Below are 23,199 nucleotides of genomic sequence, written 5' to 3'. Positions count from 1 at the left end.
TGAAAGAAATATGGATGCTGCCCAGACTCTTGCTGAACTTTCAGAAAGACAATGTCCCTCATCCTGGAGTTTTTCCACGCTTCTCTAGGCCGTTGCTGGATGCATAGTGGGGTAATGATGATAAATGTTACCTTTAAACAGCATGTCTAGGTTAAAAGGAGTAAAGAGGCACTTCTTCAACATCATCCTGATATTGTCTTACAACATTTCTTCTTCTCCTGGAAAACATAGTGTGTTCAAAGGAATTTCAAAAATCATCCCAGGATCCATTAATGTGCACATCTTCTTATGTAAATGTAAAAGGATTTCAGAGAGAGTGTAGGCTTTTGTCCTGGTGAATTGTATATGTGGCAATATAGGGAAAATTAATTGTGCTTAATTTGATAGTGATCTATTGTCCTACTCCAGTCATGTTGAGAATCCACACCTTTTTCCTTCCTTTCAGGGCCTTATTCTTCTTTCCTCCGCCATATGTTCTGAGCAATATAGCCTGTATGGTAGTATCAGTAACTGTTCAGGCATGCCAGTGTTGGAGCAAGCAGGCATTAAAGCCATAAATCTCACCTTAGCATGCCATTGTGGCTGCCTGCATGGCAAAAACATGCTCAGAGTTATTTGCCCAATCTAGACTTCTGGTCCTTTCTAGGTGTGAGTGGTGGGAAAATCCCACAACAATACATGAAGGCTTAAAACGGATCAACAAGTCATTAAAATTTACTCAGACATTATCTCAAAGTTATTACTGGAAAATATACAAGGACAGAAAATCTTGAAGAAAAATCTGTGTGCTCAAGTAAAAAATCAAGAGTACTATCAATTTGCCTGTTTGCCATAATTTAGGGATTGCACTCCATTAACTTCCTTAGAACTAGAAAAATTAGAGATGATTCATAGTGAATTTGGACCATGGATTAAGATTCTAGCTAACTGTGGAAATTAGCAAACCAAAATGCCTTGCAGATTGACCTCTTAAATGCCTACGTAGCTGAGCAACTTTAAATGCCTAAGGCTGAGGAAAGGGTAATATGAGAGAATTGTAAAAAAATATGGTTCTTAATTTCAGTCAGTGTTGACTGTAACAAAACTTTACTTTAAATTACCTTCATGGTAAAGTTAAGCAGTTTTGTTCTGAAAAATGGTGGTGCACTTTTGTTTGAAGTATGTAACTACAAAAGCATTTCTTTTGATCAGTCAGTGAAGGTGTTTCTTTAGTTCCCTTCAGTTTCTTTGATCGCCTTTGACATATATCACATCGTTGAATACCAGAGAAAGGATCAAATATCTACAACATTCCCTGATGTATGTAAGTTTAATGAACAGAAGGTTTTTGAAATAAACTAATAGGTCAAGGACAAGTCCATTTTGTCAAGAATTTTCTGTGTCCGTCTAATTACAGACATCGGTTCTGATGCCCAAAATTATCAAAACTGATGATTTTGGTCTGCAGGTGGCTAGTTGGGCATACCCATTTTAGAAAATTGCCACTGACACTTTAAATATTCTCTTCAACTGAACCCGTAACAGGGCCAGTGCACTGTGGTGAATTTTTTAGTTCCCAGAACTGTGATTACTGAAAGTAATGGCTTTATTGCACTTATTTGCTATAGGGGAAAGAGCTCCTTTGGACTTTCAGGTTCCCCCATGTTACCTCTGACAAAGAAATATAGTTATCTTGGGAGCTCTGAAGCAAGGGACTCTCTATACACACACACACAAACTCGTGCAAGAACCACAGATGATCTGAGTATAACTTGACCTTTCTATTAACCCTAGTGTCACCTATGGAAGTGGTGAGTTTTGTAAGCCTGTTTTTAAAATAGGTTTTTAATATTATTCCTTCATATGCTGTCTAAAGTTTTAATGCAGATATAGGTTTGTCTTACCTGTGGTCTGAACAATCCTAAGACTCTCTTTATTGCATGTTTGTGGGCTTTAGTACTGAAATAAATGCAAAACTCCCTGCACAGAGTCAGCTGCCCATTGAAATGGGGATGTCACTAGGAATCATCTGGCTTGTACTTAGTTGACAGAAAGCATCATTCTCCCTCTCTCCAAGCTGGGAGATGGAGCCATAATCTTTCCCTGCGATTCTTTTAGAGGAGCGTGGCAGGGTAGAAACACACAGAGGAGTCAGTCAGACCTTATCTACATATGCAACATAACAGGCCACCTGAAGGCTAGAAAAGTGACCTGACTCCAAGACTCTGCTAGAGGTAGAAAGAGTAGAGGAAAAAAATTTCCTTTGAAACCTCTGGATATCATTCCTCAAACTCAGAGTACATTTCCACTAAATGTTTTGTCTTTCCAGTGTTAGGGATAGACTTCTTATGTATCTTTAAAATGTTGCTGAAGGGATGAACTTTGCTTGTTCTCCAGCAAAATGCGGTTATCTTTCACTGTTACACATACTGTAAGGGAGTTAGCTGTTATATATAGCAAAGAATTGGCAATCAGTGTAATGTAATTTTCCAGAGCATTAATTTATTTCTCCAGTCATCTATTTAAACAATTGTTTCTGTAAACTGAGATTTTGTACCCAAATGGCTTCAACATCATTTTAACAAAGATCTACAGCAACCCAGCAGGCAGGCCATTTGCCTTAGAGTTTTGTTATTTCTGGACCAAGCCTAAATTTCCTAGCATGCAAGAACTTATGCAATTCTGACAGTGCTGCTATGCAAAGAATTTCTTTGGCTTTGAGATCTGTAATATACAACTCTAGCCATTATACTGCTGATATTCTCTGTTGGACTAATTTGTAATGGTGTCTTTGGTTGTGTACATGCTCTTTAAACTGGAAGGCAGAATGTGTTTTCTCTAAATGCACTAAATCAAAGCCCCTTGTTGCCTCTGGCCTTTTCACCCCTCCTCGATTTCCAGTGGATGTATATTTTTATGTGGTTTATTGCCATTGGTCTATATGTATATGCCATACCATAGGACTTTCTATCTGTACTGCAGTCAAAATATTTTTTGGACAGCCTAGTCTAAAAAGTGCTGATATTACTATTGCCATTCACAAATATATTAGATCTTGATCTATTGTTTTGCATCACTGAAAATGCACTTTCTTCATCAACCATTAGTGGCATACATTATACAAAACTTGTGCTCTTGTTTTTTTGAAATGACGATTAATCTGCTTTTGAGGTTTGCTTCTACCCCTCGCCCTCATAGCTCTTCTGTTTTGCAAAGTACTTGCACCAGCAGAGACATGTTTCTGATGTGTGCAGTTGATCCAGTTGCTGTGTGGTTATGGGAGCTCATACCTAAGGGTGCCTTGCTAACTATGCTACTCTAATTAATAAGAATTGTATCAGAATTTCAATGGGGTGAGAGATCGAACCCTCAACATGATCAAAGCGAAAGTGTGCAAATAAAAATCAGAAAGAATACAGAAGAATCAAAGAGGAGGGTGCAACACTTGTAGTAAATGTTGTGGCTAGTTCTTTGCTTCTAATGGAAGATCCCTCTGTGCTGCCTGCTTCATACCACCTGAAACCCAGTGATGTACTCTCTTTTTTCAATCATCATCTTTGTACGTATGCTTTTCCTGCTCTGTGAGCCCATAACAGCAAGAGATACTGAAAGGCTGATGTTAGTAATGTCAGATTAACACTAGTCCTTCCTCTTCCCATATTTGATGGTATGGTGGTTACTGAAGAATGCTTAAGTTTCGGTTGTTAATTCTTTCTATAGCAGCAGTCACTTTTGCCAGGCGATGCATAATGGTGTTCACAGCATGAACATTATGGAATGCACAACATCTTTTGTCTTCTACCCATGCTGGATTCCCAGCACTGCATGAGGGCACACTGTCATGCTGCTGAAATGGGGAGATTCCTGGAAGATAAATGTGAACCAGCCTTGTGCTTGAGTACAAGAGCCAGACCATACCTCAACTCCACTGGTCATGCCCAGCAGTGTGACCAGAGTACAAGCAATTTCAGTCCTCAGTACAGAATGTTTTTTACCATACTGTGACAAAATTACAGTCTTATGGTCCTTTGCAGAGGGATGCACTTCTCTAGGGACAGCTGGGGAACAAAGGAGAAGTAGAAACTGTGCTAGGATGGGGCATCTGAATTTGGATCAGATCAATTTCAGGTAGTGTTAAATCCCTTACTACTTTTGAAGCGAAAGAAAAATGAAGGAAAAAAAAAAGTGAGTGCAATATACCAATTAGTGTTAATTCTTATAGTTTTCCTAGTACTATACAGGGGCTGCTTGTTTATGCCTTTTCTCTGGTAACCACAGTCTGTAATGTTTCTGTTTAAGGGTCCAGAGTTTGATTTCTTCTAGTGGTGCATGTTTGTGTCAGTATGGCCAGGATTCACTGAAAAATGACACTGTAGGGGAAAGTCCATACACCTTACACTTTTAAATCAGATTATGTAATGTGTGAGCCCAAAATATACTGCTCTTATTGCATGAGATAATGTTTCCCTTTACTACAGAGTAGATGTGATCCCAAAATGAATAGCGGGAAGAGAGCAGGCACTGCACAGATATGTCTAAGGCGTGTAATACAGGTAAGCAAGCTGTACTGGATGATATTAATGGGTGAGCTAAAATCCCTTTACTAGTCACTCCAGTAAAGCCAGAGGTTCTTTAATATTCGGTCTCAGTGGATGTATAGACTTCTACTAACTTGCTAATGTGTCACAGGGATCTTAATGCTAAAGAGTCTGGTTTTGATTGCCCCTCCAACTGGAGGTATGCAGATGTGCATGCATAGTCTTCTGCCAGTGCCCCTCAAATTTCCCTGAAGTAGTTTACTGCAGCTAAAAGAATTTCTAAATCATATTCACAGCAGAAAAGGACTTTAATGAAAGAAAATTGCACTCATGTGTGAACTCTGCAAACATGACACTGCCAGTTGGCATGGTGACACAGAAAATCATACTGAGTTTTACTTTTACATCACAAATTATCTGCAGCAGGTCAGCTATTCTGGTACCATATATGATGTAGAGCTGCTAAAGGTGTTATTGATGGAATTGCACTGCAGACAGATATATGTGTATATATGGTCTGCTTGTTTCTTTGCAGAACCTTTCTAGTTTCCACAAAGATATTCTGATTGTTTTGGGAGTTTGGGATTTTTTTTCTAAATTCACCAGAAAACAGTTGAGCTACCCAAGCTACTGCTGGTAAAAAGTTGCACAGGGAGTTCTTCTGAAACCAAAATGTCTACTCAGAGAAGTACCTGGCTACCAAAGGAGGTAAGATGTTCACAAGCTGACTTGTACACTGTCACATCTCCTCTGTGTATATGTATATATATATATATGACACATCTTAGGAATTTTTTCTCCAGAAAGTCCCACAGTGTCCAATGCAGCTGTTTTTGCTGTAAGACACCATTTACTGTGTATATGAGTACCACAGTCAGATACATAGTACACACAGAAAAATGATATCTAATATTGTATGTAAACAGACTCCTCCCAAAGAATGGTAATGAAATGCTTTACATTAAAAACAGCATGTGATTTAATGGGATCCAGCAGTTTCTGAAAGCCCATTTTCATATAAGTAAATGCAACCAATTCTTTTAATGGAAAAAATGTGCTTATGCATGTCACCTTTTCCTTCCAAATATTGTAAGCCTACCTTACAGTTCTGACCCTGATTTTGCCTCTTGTACTGCAGGAGGAAGAAAAAAAAAAAAAGAAAGTGGAAATAGAAATAGCCAGAAAAATCCTCTAGCTTAGGCACTGCAAAATGACTCGTACTGGTCTCCCTGTACATGTATATGAGACTTTGACAGCTGAAGATTAAAGAGTATTGTCCATGTGGAGAAACTGACCTTCCATTTCTCCTCTGTGTAGTTTTACTCCTTCCTTCCTTCCTTCCTTCCTTCCTTCCTTCCTTCCTTCCTTCCTTCCTCCTTCCTTCCTTCCTTCCTTCCTTCCTTCCTTCCTTCCTTCCTTCCTTCCTTCCTTCCTTCCTTCCTTCCTTCCTTCCTTCCTTCCTTCCTTCCTTCCTTCCTTCCTTCCTTCCTTCCTTCCTTCCTTCCTTCCTTCCTTCCTTCCTTCCTTCCTTCCTTCCTTCCTTCCTTCCCTCCCTCTCCTTCAATCAGGGATGAAGATTCAACCACCCAAGGAGAAGAGAAATAAGCCTGATAAAAATAGGTGCCTGGAAGCCTCTTCACTTTCCAGCTTCTCTTCCGCAGGCCTCCAGACCTGCAAAACACATGCCGTTTCCACAGACCAGCTCTGAAAAGCCAGAGAAAAATGCCTTTTCTGGTCCTTCGGTAACAAGCACTAATGCAGCCAGTTTGGGGCTGAATGGGGGGTTTTTTTGCTATTGTAGTGTGGAGAATGCTTTTGCCTCTTCTGTGCAGGAGTCTGTCCCCCTCTCAACCACCTCTTGGATGGGTTTCTGCAATTTTAATTCATTTTACAGCAAAATTTCATAGCAGTTTGGACAGAAAGTGAAGAATTCCTCATTCTCTACTGGAAGTTAGCCAAAAGCTGAACTCGATGTACAAAGGGCCAAGAAGAATTTAAAACTGTTTAAAAATCTCCAGCCAAAGTGATCTGCAGTCAGCCCACCAAGGTTTTTAGGACTAAACTGTCTCTTTAAGCTTGGCTCTGGGAAATAAACCAACTTCTTTCTGTTGTAGTGAGTGGAAAGTGGATGATGAAAGTAATTTGCAACATTCAGAAATGAAGATAACAGCAGTCTGGTGATTTAAGTAGCACTATGCTACTTGTGCAGCCTCCTGTAAGTAGTTATGTGTTAGATATTCTGTTTTTCCTAGGATGCCATCCAGTGCCAGCCCATATGTCTTTTGGTCTAGACTGCTGTGTTTCACAGGAGGTATACATTTAAATATGTCTGGCAGAACCAGGCTGATGTAACGCTGGAGATACCATCTCTGTGACCTGCAACATTTGAGAAAATCAAAGTTCATTAAATTCAGAGTGCCTGCTTTCCTTTTATGTCTATACACACGCAAAGACGTACACATCACATGTATATATACACTGATCAATTTCTTTACTGCTTCCTTCTTGATTTTGCGCTGTCACTCCACTGTATGGAAACAGCAACAGTGGGGCCTGTACACAGTTACAATCAATCTTAACTAAACTGGAACAAACAGGGGCATTACACTGGACTTGGGATCCCAACCAAAATCCCAGTGAAAGGAAATGTTGAGACATTTTAGGGTAGGAAGTTGAACCAAGTCATTTAACATTCATTTCAGCTAAAGCAGTCCTTATCCTTTCTCATGCTATTCTGTTCAAACATTATACATTTGCAGCTGTCTTTACAAGGCCACTTTGAGTATATTCATATTTTTGTCTACCTATATTTTCCTCTGATTTGGAGAAAGACAGGCTGTAGTAAAAGGACTTTGAATAAGATTGAAGATTTCCCAAATTCAGGATGATTGGATTCAGTTCATTCACTTGGCACACAGGGATCAAATGTAAACTGTGTCTGACCAGAATTTACTGAAAGTTGGAGAGAAACTGAGTCTTCAAATTCAGACCTTTGGTTTAGTCTAATTGCTGCTTGAACCTCCCTAAAACCCAAAAGCAAATCTCAAATTAATCTGCCAGTCTTGGTACCTCCCACAGAGTTTAAATTTTGAATAACTGCAGAGAGAAACTTCAAGTTTTACACACATGTATAAGTATTTTTCCTGCTAATATTTCACACTGGTGATCTCCACTCTAGCCTGTAAGACCAACTGTGTAAAAGTCGTGAACCCCAACACCCACAGGAGAAAGAACAACAACAAAACCACTACAAAAACCCACAGAAGAAAGTCCAAGCTCCAGCTACACCTGGGACATCTCTAGTAAAACAGGGAAGCAGATACCAGCTTTGCTGCATAGGCTTACTACTGAACAAGAAAGGCAGAAGGAAAGAAGGGTCACCCATAGGAAGTTTAGATTGTTGAAGGGTGAATCTTACAGCATTTATTTTCCTAAATACGGTAAAATACCCAACAGCTTCACTTCTACTCTTTCTGAAATGCTATGCATAGACAGCTAGTCACTGTTGACTAAAACTGTTTTTCATGACAAAGATATTACCCACCGTTGACTAATTGAGTATTACAGGAAAGGTCAGCTGCAGCAGGTCAGGAATAAGGAAATACCATTCTTGAATTTCTTATTTCTTTGGCAGAGACACAGAGAATTTGGTTTTCATTACACACATAGCTTTTAGGTTTCAGTTGGATCAAGAGGAGAGGGCATTCAACCAACTTCATCACTTCAGATAGGTCTTGATCTGCAAAATTCTTTAATGCTATCACACAAGAGGAACTTCTGATAACTACACTTTGTTTGGAGAGAGAATAAATGACTATGATCCAGCTAAGTCATAAATTTAGGGGTTGGGAAGACCACTCTTCTCCCCACAGGCAGCTTACATGTGAGAGCATGCTAGATATGAGATATTAAATCTTAAAGCACCGCACTGGTACAAGTTTATCTTCTATCTGTGTTTTCTGCAACCCAGTGGAGCAAGCATTAACATTCATACTTTTGAAGTGAAGAAAAATGAAGCAGAAAAAGAAATAGCAGGAAACTCTTTACTTTCTGTGAGGAAGTGAGAGGAAGGAAGTGAAGCAGAAGATCAGGGCAGAAATGGCTGTAGCAAATGTAAGATGCGCCATCCTCTTTCTTTACTGCTCAGGGAAAGAGTGGAACCTCTACCACCTTACAAGCCAAATGCTCAGATTGATGTCAGCTCACCTAATGTTGGGGAAGGGAAAACCTAGCTGATTTTGCATTGAAGTGGGTGAGGAACTTGTATGATTCATTCCAGCAGCTCTTCCTGGGAAAGTGGGTGCCTCCCACAGAGGGAGGCGATGCAGCTGGTGAGAGGGGGCACCTGCTACTGAGCCAGCACTGATGTGCTTGCTGTGATGGTTCACTGCAGCCTGAGCAAGCTTTCCCTAGTGCTCCAGTCCAAAAATGTTACTGTGCCATTACATGCCCTTGTGACAGAAGACTTTCTGTCACCACTGCCCTACTAGAGTTGGTTGAATCGGATAATGCATTAACCTGGCCTGAAACAACATATAAGATGTCCCCATACACACCTTGCAATACATCTGGCAACATGTTGATTTGTTATAGTCAAAGGCAGAACAAGTAGGAGGTAGAAATCAGTCCCTAGTGATCTGTACCAGGCTACCCAAGGGTAAGGGGCAGGTCTCTGGCTAGAGTGCAGAAAAGTCAAGAAGGCAGACCTGTTCTCTGAGCTTAGTGTCCTGCTTCTTTCTCCATGTGGGACCGCAAACTCTTAGACCTCTCTCTTCCCCACCCCCAACATGAAATATCACCCTGTTAAGTATCTCAGAGCTACATTATATTAACCCAAGGTCTTACTGAAGACTGAGGAGGTACCATTTGTTCTGTTTAGACTCAGTTCACAGTGAGTAACTTACTGGTTGGGTACAGTCCTTAGTTACTTTCATCAATTAGCAAGGAAAGAATTTTTTAGAGAATTGGTCACTATCTCAAGTAATTTGATAACTCTGTCAGGCTTATTCTAGCCAGTGAACTGTGTAGCAATTGGTTAAGTAATTCTGTAGTAATTCTCTTAAGAGTCTTTTTTCAAAATGGTTCTACAGAGGTTTATCCTTGTACGTACATTTCTGGTCTAACAACCATGTTTACTATTAGTTTTCTGTTCTTGCTCATCTGTAGAGGCTTAATCCAAAGAACAGAAACAGCAGCAAGATGGATCATGGGACTGGGACTTTGGAGATCTGTGCTCAGTTTTTTTGATCTACCAGGACATGCCTTAGCTGATCATGCTCAAACCAGTGGGTGAGATTCTCAAATAGGGATGTAGTGCTTGCTTATTTCTACAGGAGTGAGTGAGGCACTTGCATAGTTCTGTGGGCCTTGGCTTTCATTCCCCTTGTGCAAAATAACGGTTATAATAATACTTTCTTTGGCTGACTGGTCTGTTTAGATTATGTTAGTCACTCTGCAGACATAGCAGAGAGACAACAGGAACTCCCTTTCGGTGCAGAAGGAATAGTAACAAATCCAAAATCCACTGAAATCATTAGAAGCCTTTTCTATCTTGGATCATGCCCTGTGTGTTTAAGATCAATTTTCAGATAACATTTCCTATCAGTGAAAGGAGCCATGAAAGAAGGACCTGAGCAGATGTGAAGGGAATTCTTTTCTTCAATTAACAAATATCTCCCAATTACACTTCAGCAAAATTTGCTGAGTGTTAGTCCTGGTTCTGGACTGAAATGTGGGCATCCTGAAGGCCAGATGACAGTCTTGCAGACCGTTGTCAAAAGAACTTCTTATTATCAAGGCAGTGGATAAATTTATTAAAATATTGCTGAACTTACCATATAAGGCATATTGGATTCAAAACTGGACTAGTCTGTGACTGTCAGTATGATTTAACAGATTCCATGCAGCAGGTTCCAAATCTGCAATACTTTATTCTCCTGCCACTGATTATGGTCTTGGATCCATACAGCTCTCACATTTAATTGCACTCTTTTTAGTTAAAAACACGTCTTTAATCAAGTGCTGGACAGCCACAGTTAGCACAATCAGATGTTCTAATGAAAGAGAAGTTGTGGGTATTGCCAGCAGAGCTCACACAAAGCACGCCAAAAAGGCAGGCAAACTGATGGCTGGAAAAGTTTCTGTCTCTTCCCTTCTCTTTAATCACCCTTCCCCTCTCCTGCTGACATTTTCTAACTCAGTAGAAGCTGCCAAATCACAGATGGTTGTGGGGCCTGCATGAATCAGAATAAAACAAGGAAGCTAGTATTTGTAGGAGAGATTGGAACAGCAACAAATAAGACTGACCTGATTATTCAAGCATGGTCAGACATAATGCCAAATTGCATCTTCTGATATTTGCTGTGTGATTTATATACCAGTATGTACTGCAGAATGCCGTCAAAAAGTGCTGCATCCCCTTTTTTTCTCCTCTGGTGTGAATCTAGTAGCTTCTCGGTGTTCTGAACCTGCTGACTTCTGAATTTTGCTCTAACAAATGCCTCAAAACACAGTTTTCAGGGGGCAGCAATACCAAATCAGATAATGTTTGCTCATGTAGTTGTAAGTATAGACATTTTGTTACCAAGATTTTTAATTGCTAGGCAACCAATATTCCATTTTGATGAAGATATGGTATTGCATGCTGGGACTTGTAGTTTCAGCACTGTATCAGTGTATGAAAGTAAAGGATCAACTCATTGTTGACAACAGTTGGTTCCTAGACTCACTATGAGGTCACTTTTGCTACCCTTTCTGATGCTTTGTTACTGAAGGTCCATGCTGGAGAAGAAGTATGGATATAGGTTCAGCCACTGAAGTTTAAAGACAGGCAGAGGAGAGGAATGCTGAGTCTCAGGCAAGAGTCACCAAGCACTGCTTCTGCCCTCCTGACCCTCTGGCATTAGAATAACCTCCCCCAGGAGTAGGACTGATGCTGCAGTACAAGCCTAGCTAGACCTTGTAGCAGCTAGCAGTATCGTGTACTTTAGGGGAAGGAGAAAACAAAACCACCCACAACCAAACAACAGAAAAAACCAGAAGTAGGAACACGAGCTAATTTGTTCTGAAGATAATGTTTCTTCTATTCTTGGTCACAGGAATATGTATCTTGCACACAGATGGATTGGCCCTTTCATGGTTTTTGGATGGAGTGCAATGCCTTTGTTCCCACTTTGTAGCTGGAGAGCAGAGGCACAGAGAGACCCATGTTTTAAAGGCATTGAACTGTGTCATTCCAGAGACTTCTCATGGGAGTCAGGTTTCCAAACCAAGTTTCAACATCTTTCCTCCCTCCCTGGCCAAACTGAGATTACAGGGTAGAGAAAGAAATTGAACCCACACCTCTCACATCCACCATTATAGCTACATCCCCACCAACTAAGACTGGGATTTGAGCCCTGCTTACTTGTACTGTTACAACTCTGGAAACTGCTTTAAACTGTAAGCATACATAACTTGCGTTTCTGCCTTAAGAGATGCCTGCTTTAATGGCAACATAGGTTAGCTGTGCATATGGTGAAAATGTACAATTTTTTACCTGCTTTTCTTTCATTCCTCCCCTTGCTCTTATGAGAGAGAGAATGAATGCAACTTCCTGATTCACTTTCTCTGTCTGGGTCATTTTATATGCTTTTAGTCCTGTTTCTTTTTATTCAAACTTTTTGATTTAGTCTAAGAAAATGGTCCCAGACTTTTAAAGCATCCTTTAAGGGGAATTTTGCCTTGCCTCTAACTATGCTTTGGAATTGTCTCCAATACCATTCTGGCCTCTCAAAATAGGCAGGAGTAAACAGTGTGTTTTGGATAAGAAACTCTCCCTGGGTTATCAAATGACACAGAGCATATTTCATGCTGTTCTCCATCCACTTCTTTTTGTATTCTGACATACATCAGCTCTTTTCACCACTGATGCAAACTGGGCAGAGGTTTTTTTGTGGTTCTCTATGCTGACGCTAATTGCTAACATGGACTACAGATGCCTTGGGGCACATCCACACAACGAAGTGGAGCTGGGGCACGCACTAGCCTGAGAGATGCTAAACCACTGAATGTCACTTTGTGGTTGTCTCTGAGTCACTTCAACACAACTTAGTCATGGAATTAGCACCTGGATCCCAGGTAATGAGCCCTGCAGGTTCACATGGTGCCTCTGAAAGATAATTTTCAAGCAGTCCCAGCCTTTCAGTTGCAGACAGTGAAATTATCATATCTATTTGTTACTCATGTGGTTAGAAAACACACATACAAAAGAAAAATCTTTCCTTTTAGAAACTTGTCATTTTGTTTTGTATAGCAGTGGGCAGTAAATGCTAATGAGAGACCAAAAACCATCACACAGACTAAATGACAAGTCTCTTTCTGCAGCCAAATTTAGCTTGCATTGAAGTCCATGGGAGTTTTGCCAATGACTAGTAGAAATACTAGAAGTTCCTCAGGGTCAGACAAACAGTAAAACTATATAGGGAAAAATCTAGCTGAAAGCTGTGCTTGAAATATATATGTAAAAGTTAGTCCTGCTCGTAAGAAGTTCACTGGCTTCAGTGAAGTAAGAAGTTCACTGGCTCCTGCTCAGGAGCAGCCCCCAGAATAACCATGGGGCTGAGTTGACCCTGCTGACACCACTTGCCAGTGGGAGCTCCTCGGGACAGCCAGGGACAGCCAGATGATGCTCCCCAAGGTGAGCCCTACACCACGGCAGCCTCCCTGGCACACCTGCCTGCTGTGCAAAGCATCCCATGGCCCCATTGCCTCTGGTAGTAGCAAAACACAGGTAGAAAGGAGTGGATCCTGGATCCTGCCTAGGAATTAGCTCTTCCTAGAAGAGTCACCTGACATGAGGCAAGTGATGGTTGAAAGGAGCCTAAATTCAAGCCAAAAGCAGGGATACAAGTTCAGCCTGCACAGGTACAAAGTAGGTTAGCCTCTGCTCTGAAACATACTGTTATGAAATTTTTGTGGTACAGTCTCATTAAAGTCACTAGTTTTCTTGTTTGGTAAAATATAACCCTTTCTTTAAAGAAGATGGCAATTAAAGCATGCAAATGAAGTATATGGAAGCCTGTTGCTTAGACCTTGATCTTGCTTAGTGCTTCTGATCCCTGGCTTCATTGAAGAAGTGTTTAAGTGGATAACTTTGTTTCAGTAAGTGAACCGTTCTCTTAGATTACCAGAGAGTATTTAGAGTTCTGACAAGCTAGGGTTCATAAAAAGATGCCCTCTAAAATAGGGTAGACAAAATAAAGTAGGAGGGTAATCATACACTGGGTAATTGCTTAAAAACATCAGAATACTAAGAGACATGCATTTTAATGTGAGAAACACAAATCTAGTTGAATACCTTTTGGAAGCACCAGGGGAGATTTGGACTGTATCGTGCCAGACGTACAAACACACATTGATCAGAACTTGTGGACATGAACAGCATACAGCATTAAATGGATGAGATGGAGAGACAAAAATAATTGTTTATCCTTGTGATGAAACTTCCTACTGTAGGCAGAATCAGACAGAAACTGTTGCTGGAAGTGTTATAACCAAAATGAGTGTAACTACTGCATCTCCAAATACTCTAGTGTAATTTATCATGACAAGAGGCATCCTACAGCCTTCATTTCTTATAACTGTGCAGACAAATCTTAAAAGACATTTTACCTCAAAATGCGGTAAATCTTCTTCCACGTGAACTCATAGGCTCACCAAGTTCAAGAAATCAGCAATGACTCATTTCTGAATGACTAGGTTATAGCAGAGGTACCAACTTTTGTCTGGTATTGAAAGTATCAGGTGTGACCACCTCCTGGTCACAGGACCATGTGTGTTTACACATTTATGGGTGTTAAAAAAATGTGTGTTTACACATTTACCCTGGTGATGCTATTTACATAGCTGTGGTCATTCTGTCCCTATGGGCCTCAGTACTGCCTGTGAAACTGGACAGCATTGCCAGCAGTGGAGGAGAAGGAGGAGGGTGTCACCAATCAGCCATGATAGTTTAGCATATCTGATGTTTACGTGGCATGTTAGATCCCCAAAGCACAGGGCAAGTAGTGATCTGGTAATGTGAATTCACATTTTATGCCAGAATAACCATTGGACATCCCTAGTAAAAGTGTAACTTGGTGCCTGTGCTTGCTTTGAGTACCTGAGTGCTACCAAGACTTTACAAACAAGGGGAGGAAAAATAACTTTTGGCAAAATGTACATCCCAATAATGCACAGTTTCTCTGGAAATCAGGCTCCAGACATTAGCAGCTGCCCAGGACACAGTCCACAATATCAACAGTCAAGAGGTACAGACTGAGAGCAAGCCAACCTCTTCTTTCTCAAAGGCAAAGCTATTTGGGGATCCAGCCTGCCAATAATGTACTAATGGATATTTTCAGATCCTGGCTTCTGACATCTGTAACTCACTGACAGCAGTGAGTTTCCTCTCACCAAAGGGTAAGTGGGTCCAAGAGACAAATAATCTGTTTGGTTTATCTCTGAGTCTAGCTTATATTTTGGTCTTGACTGCTACCTATTTCTCTTGCTGCCTCTCAATTTGTCTCTCCATATTTCTCTCCTTGTCTGGCAGTTGAAAAGGCAAAAAAGCACAAGCAGTGTTGCCACTTTAGGGAAATAAAAAGAACTTTATACTGTTAGTTGCTGTAGGCAACCTCCATGTAGATGTGAATGGTATCCTGGAACACCAAATGTGTTCTGCCTCCCTGCTTTCCACCTCGCAACAAGTCATCCTCATCAGTTGTCAGAAAGAATTAAGTGCTCTGGAGAAACCAGGGATGTAAATGCTGCTATGGAACATAATGTATGAAGTTATAATAATTATATAATAATATATTATAGCAAATTATAAATAAAACATACATAAAAATATAGTAATTCTATTATAATAATTACATTGTACTTACCATCCTGCAGTATATAATTGAAGGGGTCTTTTTTAAAACATTAGCCAAGCTTTTAAATCTGTTAGGAAAGAAAGTTAAAACATGCACTTTTCTTAATGTTTCTCATAATTTCTAAAGAGGGAAAATGCTGAAAGTTGAAACTATGTGCTTCTCCCAGGTCCAGTTATCATTAAGTGTTAGTACATGGTATTTAGATTTTATTTACTAGTGTTCTGAGTATTTGAAGTCTGCAGGTTGATCATGTTCTGTGAAGGTTTTCCTCAAGCTCATATAGACATATGAGGTCTCTGCCACATGACTGGTTGGTTAATTGCCATGTACCGCTTAAGACCTGGGTATCACTAGTAATCCTCTGTGTACCAGCTGCTAGTCTACCATAGATACAAGGTAATGTAACATCACTCAGACCGTTGTGAAAATAAAACATAGTACCCAAGGACTGCAGTCAGACCTAACAATGCAGTCAGACCTAACAATGCACTCATCTGCTGTGCAACTCTGGGCAAATCACTTTGACCTGTCATCTTCCTCTCTCTCTTATTTACTTAGGTTAAAAGAACTTGAAGGATCATATGCACTTGGGGTCTCTAGACTTTCCCATACAAAGAATTCTTATGTTTGTTGAGGTTAACATCCACCTAGGATATGAATCTTTTCATTCATATGACCTTAGAGAGTACTCTTGTGAAGACAGCCATATATGTAACTAGTGTGAGTTCAATGAGGGAATTACATATTAACTGCAGCAAGACCAGTGAATGGTACAGTGCCTGAGTGCAGAAAACAATAGCCGTTAGACTGAAATATTGCTAATTGAATCTGACTCCTAACTAAACCACTGCTGTGACTCACAGCAGTTCTGCAATGTGAATACTTTTCTGAGAGACAATAAAATATAATTGGAGTCAGCTTGTTGTTATTGATTAGAACATAATCCATTAGAGAGCAGCCTTTTCCATACACTATTTATAGTGTCTGCATCATGGAACAGTCGCTACAGCTTTTCCATCCTCATTGCACAATCATGAACAAAGCATTAAACACGCATTCCTGTTAGCACACCAACTCAGGCCTGTCAAAAATGACAGGGACTAAAGGCAGTTGGAGAATCTAGCACTTGGCATTTCTGTAAGAATCTATCCAAGTAGAGTGAAATCCAGGGGAAAAGGGATGTGATTTAGCAAGGGATGTTAACTTTCTCTATATGGGGCGTGCTACATGTTGAAGACATGGTATGTATGTTTACACTGCCAAAAAACATTTACAGGGCAGATGGCACTACATGAGTATTTTCTCCCTGCAAAAGTGGCTCTGTTCCCAGCTCTGCAGCTTTCCCTCCACTCCCACCATGAACCTGCAGTCCCAGGAGAACTTTTCTTAGAGGATTGCAGTAGAAAGCAAGGCTTGTGTTCTGCCAGACCTAATTCACTTTCAACTGTAGTCAGCTGAATGAGGTATGTATTAAAAGGCAGGAAAGCACCTTTAGGTTGATGCAGTGCAACTGCATGGACAACTAGAGAGAAACTAATGTGCTGACAAAATATTCTTCCTACCCCTTGCTTTGAATGCCATGGAGGGTACGACTTTGAGACTGCTCTCTTCAGAGCTGCTGCTGCAGGGTGGTATCACAAGAAGACTCTGATTCAGAGTCCGCTTTCTGCAGAGGACACAGAAAATTGCCGTCTCAAGAATGAGGTGTACATAGGCTGAGACTGATGCTATGACAGCATGATGCGTTCCCAGGGGAAATAGCAACTGTAATGCTCTTGAACAAGTCCAGTTGGTCTAATGTTTGGAGTAAGCTCACAGAGCCTAAAGGTGAGGTTAGCAAATGCTTACTATCATGCACCACCCTCCTTCGTGATATGAAGCAGGTAGTTAATAATCAGGCTCCCAACTGACTAAAGCACATAAGCACATGATTAACTGCTTGAAGTTAAACGTTTGCCCAAGTATTTTACAGATGGAAAAGGTGATAACAAAGGGAACATTCAACTGAAAAAGAAGAAAAGAAGCATGTTACTGGAAACACTCATGATAATTCTTTCAAGTTCCTAATCTTCAATATAGTCTTTATTTTGTCCCTCCTTGCACCCTAGCATAGATATGCAGGGCCAAGCTGGAATGATTCACCCTGGAGGGGTCTCTATTTCAGTGGAAATTACTTTAGGAATGTAATTTATTCTGATTGTTAGTAGTAATTGTGTACTTTTCTGGCAGTGAAAGTAAGTAATATTTAAAAGTGAGTAGCAAACAGCAGTGGAAGAAAACCTACAATAAACTCTATTGTTTACTAGCCATGAGCAAATACAGCTTGCTCCAGATTGTGCATCCTTCTGCTACAGCAGACCCCGGACCTCAGAGCACCCCAGAGCCATGTGCACCTGCTATAAATAACCACCAAGGGCTGTTTGAGAGTCTTCTGAAGGTACTAAATATTTTTGCAGAACTAGATCTTTCATTTGTCCTTCACGGTATGACACAACATGAAATTCTATTGCTATGATATATTAACTTGTATATTTTGGGCCTGGCTGTCATTTAGAGCAAAATAGGCAGTAAAAGCACCAATTGAGTTGATATAGAATTTATGTCTACTTCAAGATCTTGCACTCTTTCTGCATCATGTAAAATGTGCCATACCCAGCCATGTTCCTCAGTGCCATGCTTGTCGTGCTCTGAGTTCCCCACGGACTCAGTGGCACCTGTGAGCAGGACCATGGAGCAGCACTTCTGCCTCCTCCCTGCAGGAGCTTTCATCCCAAGCCTTCAGTGAACATGGTTCATCATGAGCTTCTACCTGTTAAGGTGTCTCCAGGGTGAAAACAAAATATGTATCCAGAGGAAAGAATGAACGTTGTTCCCAATGCACAAGGCAAAGTGCAGGAGGAGATGCAGGAGTGGGTAAAGCCTGCTGGATCATCTCATGTCAGATTCCTGTGGGTCCCAGGAGAACATGTGGGTCTCACTCCTCACTACATGTGGTCCATGAAGTTATGTTGAGCGGTCTGCAGACCCACGTGAAAGATTAGCATCTTTCGCATCTTCAGGGAATGGTTTGATGCTAGCAGTGTCTTGTGTTTGTGAAAAGGTAGGCACTATCTTTTGGTCCATGTGGTGTAGAATATGAGTTTGATATTAAGCACTATATTGTGTCAAGAGGTGGCCCATAGCAGCGTAAGAGTGTACTAGAGAGCACACGCAAATTGATGTACAGCAAGGGTGGGATCTCTACAAACACACAAACTTTCACAGGACCACTAGCCAGATGACATATATCATCTCCAAGGGATGACAAGAGCTCTCATTGTTTTTTATGGGCCAGAGCTGGGTTGACTGCATGGCTGTTAACTCAGACAAGCCAAAGCTGTCAAACCTAGAAGCTCCTGCTGGCCCACTGCTTGACACAGAGGACATCATCCAACAAGAGCTGAATTGTTCGTAAGCTGCTCCTCATGAACCTCCTTGTAGTGTCTGAACTCATGTGGAAAGGGCAAATACATCCTTGGAGGATTTCTGTCCTGCTGCTGCTTCCCTGGCACCTGACAAACTGACGGGCATCAGAGCATGCAGCAGTTGAATGAAAGAGAAGGTCACCACGAAAGGAAGCCAAAAGATCAGGCACTGTTCCAGGCACGGCTGCTGATATATAAAATATAATCCAATTGGCGTACAAACTCTTGTAGCTGCCAAACATATCCCACGAAGAGCTCAGGGTGGTCTCCAGGGCTGGACCACTGCAAGGAAAAAATGCACTAATGGCAGCAAGATGGGGAAGCCTTGCCAAGTCAGGACAAAAATCATGTGTATACCAGTTTCTATGCCTGTGAAGACAGCTCTGTTATGTCTATGAGAAAGGACCTACACATGGATGTGGTCACGCACATGGTCATATGCACATGCCCAGCTCAGGCACAGACAGCCCAAGATGGCTCACAGCAGCATCACCCTGCGATGGCAACGGCATCAGAGGCTGCTGCTTACTCAGACTGCAGTGTGCCCCACTGCTGAAGGGGACTTCACTCCCAGCCACATGTTGCCAGTGCTAATGCTTGTGCCTCCACCTGTCAGACAGGATCTGAGGAGAGGTCCAGATGAAAACCAACTCAGAGGGAAAATAAAGTCTCATTCAGTCTGAGGCGCTCCCTGACTCAGTTTGCCATGGATCCCCACTTCTGCTGGTGACAGTGCAAGGGAGGTTTTGGACATGTGCAGCAGGGCCAGTCTTGTCCCTTCTGATGACAGTGTGAAATCAGATCTGTGTAGTTGCACATGAAACCCCAGGCTGGTTCATGCAGGTCAGACTTGGAGGAGCATTTGAGGGTTTGTTTCAAGGAGACTGTTTGTTTATCTGGACCATCCTTTTAGACTGAAATAGAAATAAGCATTAACCATGAAGAATTTAATTCCTCTAGGCACTTAGATGAATTTAGGTCACTTAAGAGCTCAGTTGTTGGCTGACCTGGCTTCTCTCCCTTTTTCTCTTCACCCACCCCTTCCCAGATGTGTCCTGTCCCCTTGCTGTAATGGCTCTGAGATTTGCAGAACCCCATGGTGAACGGTTTGGCATGTTAAATCCTCAGCACATTAAGCCATCAAAAGAAAATTCATTCTTCCCTAGCAGGCCAGAGCACTGACACACCTGTTGCACAGCCTCTGACAACCACCAGAAAGGGGTGGAAACATGGGGGTAAGAGCAGCAACAGTGGCAGTCTGCAGGTAAACCAATGTAGGCTCCGCTTTGGGACAACAGCCCCAGAACAATCATGTTTTGATCTGAAACAGTGCATTTCCTGACTGTTTTGTGAATGGCAAAAGCAGTGAAAGGTGAGTTAGAGTGTAGCCTTTGTTCTTGCTAGTGCTTTGCAGTTAGTTTTGAGTGAAACAATCACAATTCAAAAATGCAGTGGATTTGCTTTCTTGGCTTTCTTTCTCTTGGTGGCCAGCAGACAGGAGGTGTTGAAATAAGAGATGTCTTGTCCAGCTGAAGCAGTTGATTGATATTCGGGCTCATTTCCATTGGAAGGAATAATCAATTACATGAATCATGTGTCCTTTGGTGTGAACATATTTAACCTACAAAGCACAAAGCCTTGATCTCCTGATCACAGTTGGGAGGAGTGGGCACTTTCCATGCTCAGCACATTCTAGCCTGCCACATCAGCAAGCGTGTCCAGTTTCTGTTGCCTCCCAGGAACACCCAGGATGCTTTCTCTTTTTTGCTGTCAACACACATTTGTCTCTGGCTCATATGCTCATCCCAGGCTTGGGAACAAACTTCCGCACTGCAACATGCTGTGCAGCCTTCACTGGTCACTCCTCTTGTTTTCATGAGGTTTTGCTAATGGCTACTGGTGGCTGCTCCCATTGAGTCAGGAGAAGTGAACACCACTGGTGTGCTGTCATGTCTCTCATGTAGTCTTCTTTTAGGACAGGAAAAACTGTCAGGACTTGTGCACTCTTGAAGATAGGTCTTCAAGAGGTTGATTTCTTGATCTCTTTTCTCTACGTAAGAACCCTGTAGTGGGAGGGGGAACAGCCCTGTACAGCCCTCTCCCCCTCTCAGTTGTAGGCCAGTGATTCACTCTAATGCAACAAACCCATTCATCGTCTACATGAGGCTTAGTCCTGCAAGTGTCTCATGTCTGCACTAGGCAACATTGAGGTTAGTACTTGTATTTGTATTTTTTTTTCTGCTCTTCAGCTTTTATGTTCTGGTTCTCTCTTTCATTTGTTCATGCCTGGTCCACTTATTTTCTCTTTACACTACACTTAGTTTCTTTCTGTTATGTTTTTGTCTACCAGGAAAGTGTTGTTTCCAGTTGCTCCTTTCCCTAATTCCACATGCAGCTCCGCATACCCCTCTCCCCGTACACCCATTCTTTTGCTACTGGCTTGACCCAGACTGGTCAGCCAGTTTCTGGGAGCTGTTTTGAACTGCAGTGAAGCACTCTGTACAGACTTGAAATGTCAGTACGTGCACAGACTTGAGATTGCTAGTAATGGGCATTCAGAGACCAGAGAACTTCCCTGAAACTCAAGCCAACTTTGAGCCAATAGTTGTTGATTATAAATTACATCAAGAAATAAAATAATATTGGAAATTTAGAAGCATGTACATTTACTTTTCCAATATTTTCTATTTACTTTCATTTTTTTCTGCTCTCTTCTACAGAGACATAAATCTGTGAATTAATGATCAGTTCTGGCCCTGCAAAGACTGGGAATTAACATTATGGGGTATGCTGAGTGCATTATCTAGGGGGAGTACTCTGACCGTGTGTGCATATGTGTCTACACATGTGACAGCTATGTGACAGTGTGGTTTCACCAAAGGTGGCAGGTGTAAGCTTTGCATTGTAAGAGAGCAGATTTTCCTTATAAAGGTTCAGTTTTTGAACACAGAAATATCCTAAATACAGACACCTGCATTTTCAGGTTTTGTCAGTGTTCATGCTTTCAAAAAAAAAGAAAAGAAATATCCAAATCTCTAAAGGAAAACTACTGTTATAAAAAATGCATTTTAATTTTTCTGAGTGCTCAGTGACTTCCCAGTGTCACACTCTCAAGCCTCACACCAACCTGCTAGACTATCGTTCTTGTACCAAAAGGATGTGAGAATGAAGGTGGTGAGTGGCACTGCAAATACATATTATGCCTGATCTGAATCCTTGTGTGTGAGAAAATAATGAAAACATTTATCTGCCCTCAGTGTTCTGATAATTCATTAATTATCATTTGTACTGCACTCTGAAATTCTCTGGTGGGAGGCAGAACTCTGCGGTTACCCTTAGCAGTAGTAGCAGGAGTGGTTTCAGCCATGTAAGCAGGACTGGTTTGGTGGCTGAGTGCAACGCCGTGCCCTCTGCTGCCATGCCAAAAACTCAAAAGTTCAAAGGTATTTTGTGGGTCGTGTTACTTTGGCCACTTCTCCCCATCTAATATTGAAATCTGATGTGTTTTTTGGAAGAAGCAACTTCCCCTAATCCAGCAGGGCTGTTTTCATTATAAACAAACCTCTCACAGTAGGCTGGAGCCTGCACTGCCTTGTGCCTGTTGGCTCCGACAGCAGTTTCCTGGGGTGGCACGGAGGTGGAAAGCAAGTGCCAATGCCTCCAGCCAGCAGCGCTTGCTCCGGCATGGCAGCAGCCCCCCCACAAGCCGTCCAGACCCCATGGCCCCATGCAAATCCCGTGCTGCATCAGTGCCAGCCCCACTGGAGCATGAGCTAATGCGGGAGGAGAGTGATGGAGTGCTGCTGGATGGGGACCCCAGCTCTGGTGGCAACCAAAGGAGGCACAAGAGAGGGGTGGGGGTGGTGGATGGAGGCAATGGGGAGTGGGAGGGGGAGCCCTGCAAGAAAAGCCCCCCAGGAGGTTGAATGGGGATAGAGAGGGATGCTGGAGGGTGACTGAGCAGAGGGATGGAAATCTGAGGGATGGGGTAAGGACAGGGGATTAGGAAGGGGAAAAGATGGTGACATGGGAAACCATGGAAAGGAGGACAGAAGAGGGAAGATAAGGAGAGAGGATGATTTCAGACTCTCATGAGGGAAATCAGATGCTGGGAAATGGAAGGAACTGTCTAGGGGTGTGGAGGGACATGGGGAGCAGACCAGCATCAGGGACAGCATGACAACTGATGGGAAAGCTGTGGACAAAAAAGACATGAAGCAGAGAAAAGATGATGGGGACAAGGCAAAGGGAAGCTAGACTTGGAGTAAGAAGAATCAAGAGAATAAAAAAGGAAAGAAAACATACAAGAGGTTAATGTAA

The 23,199-nt window shown here is 41.8% G+C and overlaps 1 protein-coding gene across 1 annotated transcript in view; it reads left to right on the top strand.

The window, feature by feature from the left end:
- KIAA0408 (KIAA0408 ortholog) overlaps nucleotides 1–22,805 on the top strand; it is a 33,184-nt gene extending 10,379 nt beyond the window's left edge. The window contains exon 5 of the mRNA XM_074864591.1: nucleotides 22,494–22,805. Within this exon, the coding sequence (XP_074720692.1) occupies nucleotides 22,494–22,805 (312 nt within the window). The remainder of the gene's footprint in view (nucleotides 1–22,493) is intronic.
- Nucleotides 22,806–23,199: the final 394 nt, after the last annotated feature.

The sequence above is a fragment of the Strix uralensis genome, chromosome 3 (assembly GCF_047716275.1).
Source record: "Strix uralensis isolate ZFMK-TIS-50842 chromosome 3, bStrUra1, whole genome shotgun sequence".
Classification (NCBI taxonomy): Eukaryota; Metazoa; Chordata; class Aves; order Strigiformes; family Strigidae; genus Strix; species Strix uralensis.
Note: the sequence above shows the minus strand (reverse complement) of the source record. Positions and strands in the feature narration are given on the sequence as shown.